Source organism: Tupaia chinensis, unplaced genomic scaffold, assembly GCF_000334495.1.
Source record: "Tupaia chinensis unplaced genomic scaffold, TupChi_1.0 Scaffold000565_1, whole genome shotgun sequence".
Classification (NCBI taxonomy): Eukaryota; Metazoa; Chordata; class Mammalia; order Scandentia; family Tupaiidae; genus Tupaia; species Tupaia belangeri.
In genome coordinates this window covers 1519746-1523941 of record NW_006160078.1, presented here as the reverse complement: position 1 = coordinate 1523941, position 4196 = coordinate 1519746, and the positions used below count along the sequence as shown (strand labels likewise).

The 4196-nt window shown below is 38.8% G+C and overlaps 1 protein-coding gene across 1 annotated transcript in view; it reads left to right on the top strand.

The window, feature by feature from the left end:
* Positions 1–4196, top strand: part of CNTN4 (contactin 4) — a 252313-nt gene that overhangs the window by 215564 nt on the left and 32553 nt on the right. Inside the window, exon 9 of the mRNA XM_006157939.3 lies at positions 2641–2761. Within this exon, the coding sequence (XP_006158001.1) occupies positions 2641–2761 (121 nt within the window). The remainder of the gene's footprint in view (positions 1–2640; positions 2762–4196) is intronic.

Here is a 4196-nt window from a genome sequence, read left to right as displayed (position 1 = left end):
AGCAGTTAGCATAATGGCTATGTCGCTGGACTCCCACGTAGTTGACCACAGTTCGAGTCCCGGACCTGGCGGCTTAAACTCATGCCGGGTGCATGTGCATGCATGCCCAAGATCCTGAGAGGAGAATGGAGGAGAAGGGATTGTGGCGTGGCCATGCCCCCTGGTGGGTGATTTCTCTCTTTCTGTCTCTCTGTCTCTCTCTGTCTGGCAAGCACATGCGCCCTATAGCAAAAACCTCTCCAAAAAAAAAAGAAAAAAAAATCTGTTAGCAGGTTGCTATGCTCTAAAATAGCCAGGCTGTAAATTTCTTTAGTATTGAAGCCCCTAGTGAATTAAATGAAGTATTGAGATAGAGTATAGCATTTCCTTAAAGCCAATATGGCTTCCCACTTTCCCTATATGCATCCCCTTGTGAGACATTTTTCTATTTAAACCTATACTCAAAAATCCTAACATTTGAAGTGCCTTAGATAAAGAAGTATTGGGACCAGCAGTTAGCATAATGGCTATGTCGCTGGACTCCCATGTAGTCGACTGCAATTCATGTCCCAGACCCGGTGGCTTAAAATTCACGCCAGGCACGTGTGCGTTCATGCCCAAGATCCCAAGAGGAGAATGGAGGAGAAGAGATTGCAGTGTAGCCATCCCCCCGGGGGGGGTGATTTCTCGCTTTCTCTCTCTCTGTCTCTCTCTGTCTGGCGAGTGCACGTGCCCTATAGCAAAAACACCTCTCCAAAATAAACAAAAAAAGAAGTATTAATAATAATGGTGATGAAGATATCCCTTATATTTGCAAAGTACCTAATCATTTATCAAGTACTTTCTTATCTCTTGGCCCCTTAATTCTCTTAGAAACCCTGTGATATAGCTAAGCAATTATTTTCCCACTTTACTGAGTGATTATATGACTTGATCAGTAAATATTGGAATCTGGATGAGAACCCAAGTGCTATAAATAAAAGAGTTTGCAAGTAAAAAGTATCACTGCCCTTCTTGAGTTAGATTTAATGTCCTTGACATGATTATTTCTGAAAGAACATTGATCATGACCATCAATAATACTGGTTTAAATTTACTCTATACTTCACAGTTTTCAAAAGGCTTTCACATACACATATAATCTCATTTGATTCTCACAACCTAGCCCAGTAGGTAATGCATCTTTCTTTCAGAGGTCAACAAACTGAGGCTCAGAGAGATGAAGAGACTTAAAGGGAATCACACAGCAGGCACCAGCCCAATACAACTCAAGGACCAAAACTGCAGTTCTCTCTTCACTGCATGTGTCCACTGGCTCTTCTAATTCTATTTATAGTAATTGGCATCTCTTCCATTGTCCTTGGTAAATATAAATGTTTCTTTCCTTGGTTTCACTACAACAAAAGAAGGAAGCAAAGTAGTGAAACCAAGGAAAGAAACCAAGTACTATTAATGGTGGATGAGGATAAGGTCTTTCTGGCTGTTAGTATAGCATTACCATTAAGAACAGGACTGCAGTTGACTGAAGATTCCAATTCTGGCTCTGCCATTTACTAGCTAAGTAACCTTAGGTAAGTTACCCAACCTCTTTCTGCTAGAGTTTCCTCATCTATGAAATAAGGGTAACAAAAGTGCCTACCTCATAGAACCTGGATGTGTTCAGTCAGTTCATATAAGTAAAGGTGTCTGTTCTGTACTAAATATCATTAAATATCACCCAGTATTATTTTCATCTGAAGGAATAGCAAAATAAGATTCTGTGTTAACATCCCATTTTGTAGTTTAAAATTGGAAAACTGGAGAGGATCAATATTCCCTAAATTATCTCAGAATTCACTGGGGGTTTCAAAAGAAGCATAGCATTCTGAATGGGTCCCCGGGGTGGTTTCCTGTTCATGCAGCTGTTCTCCAAGTTTTTGATTAACAACTGTGAAACCAAACTCAAGGTTTAGCAGTGTTCTTCAGTTAAAATGCTGCCTCTGTGATAGCCTCTGGAAGCATCTTCTCATATTTATTAAAAGTCCTATGCTGTTGAATGGTGTGGAAATATTTCTGGGACACACATACATCCATACCAAGATGTAATTAGTCCTATTCATCTGCTAATCAAACATGCATTTGGCATTTGGAAAACAAATTAGCACCGTTCCACACTAGGTGATGCAAGATTTCCTTGGAGAGTCTGGTCTTCATAATCCTTTAATTCAAACCTGGGAGCAATCAAAATGCTGGCTATAATAAGACAAGATTGTACAGGGAAAATGCAGATGCTTCCAAATGTGGGCTTGCTTCCCCTTTCCAAATATGGAGTTCCAAAGCAATGGACTGCCAATGAAGGCTACAGGCCTGTCTAAAGAAACCCACTAGACCAGATCAGGAGCCACCTTACATAATTTTAAGTGCTTCCAGCATGGGTGGCAAACTGCTCCAGAGACCTAGAGTAGCCAGACACCAGAGGTCTTGTCGAAGGTGTGTGTTGAAAATGTTGGTGTTCTTATCTCTCAGGCAGGCTCACATGGTTTTAATAGGCCACGGCTTGCATCACTAATGTTTTCATCAGCCGGTGTAAAATAAATCCATTAGTCACAGTGTCCTTCATGTGATAATGATATTTAGAGCTCATTAAAAAGTAATTGTAGCTGCTTTTCCCTACTTTATCAGCAGGATTCAGCTGGTGATTTGATGATCCGAAACATCCAACTGAAGCATGCTGGGAAATACGTCTGCATGGTCCAAACAAGTGTGGACAAGCTATCTGCTGCTGCAGACCTGATTGTAAGAGGTATTGAAAACAGAAATTTTTTTTGGAGGGGGAGGTCCTTAATTTTTTTTTTTTTTTGTGATATCTACTCTAATACAGAATTCTAAAAAAGAATTCTGGAGAAAAAGCCAGGCAGAAGCTAAACGTAGTAAAACAGTGGCTAATAGTCCACACGTGTCACGAGTGTGTTTCTCATGGATCATCGGGAAGTGCACTGAGCAAGTCCATTTATTTTCCACTAAAAATAACTCCTTCAAGTGTCCCAGTTATGGCTGGCTGTTGGAGTTGGTATGACCCTCTAGAATAACATTAGATTAACAAATAAATAGTTTAAAGAGGGATCAAAGTGTGCCTTTTTATGCTTTATTTGGGCTAAACCAAATTAGTAGTTTAAACCACTGGTGTAACAGTTATTTAAGCAAAATCACCATTGTTTTTTTTTTTTTCCAAGTTTCTTTTCTTCTCTAAAATTAATTAGCACTGTCTTGTACATAAAGTGTGGTTTTGAGGGAAACACCTCAATGGTGTGGGATGTAGTAAGTCAACTGGGAGTTCATGTGAAAAACAACATGCATGAGATTCTCTTGAGTACCACCAACAAAATGGCCTATCTTGGACCTAACTTAACATCAGTGACTTCCCTGGCTGAGCCACCTACTTGAGTACATTTCAAGCCTCACCAAATCGATTTGTAAAGGAACTTTTAAAAAATATTTTTAAATACAAATTAAAAACTTTGTGATCCAGTGTACATACCACAACCAAAGTTTTGCATCCTCAGGGGTTTTCTAAAGTATGAAAGTGAGACCAACCTAGAGCAAAAAAGTAATCCCTTGGCTAGCATCTCATTCACCAGAATTCCTACTTGTTGGTGTTGAAGCTTCTTTGGCTAGCTGGCTGAGCCCCAGAATGCTAAATAAATAAATAAATAAATAAATAAATAAATAAATAAATAAATAAATAAATAAATAAATAAATAAATAAATAAATAAATAAATAAATAAATAAATAAATAAATAAATAAATAAATAAATAAATAAATAAATAAATAAATTCCAGCATATCAGAATTGGAGGCAGGTATATCTGAGTACTCAAGGAATAGGTATTCTTAGAAGGAACAAAACAGTGTTGCTATATCTTCTAGAAATTATGTGAGGGGGGAATGTGTGGGAGGTAGCAGCCTAAGCTCATTGCCAAGAGAAGTTAAAGAAAAATAACATTTACATTGTGTCTCCTGTGGTTACCCTTTATTTATTTATTTTTTTAGAGGTTTTTGTCTTAGGGGGTTGTGCTCTCCAGAGAGAGAGAGAGAGACAGAAACAGTGAGAAGGAAAGTGAGAAATCACCCTCCAGAAGGGATGACCACACAATTTCTTCTCCTCCACTTTCCTCCTGGGATCTTGGGCACACATGCACACGCATCTGGTGTGTTTCAAGCCACTGGATCCAGGAAT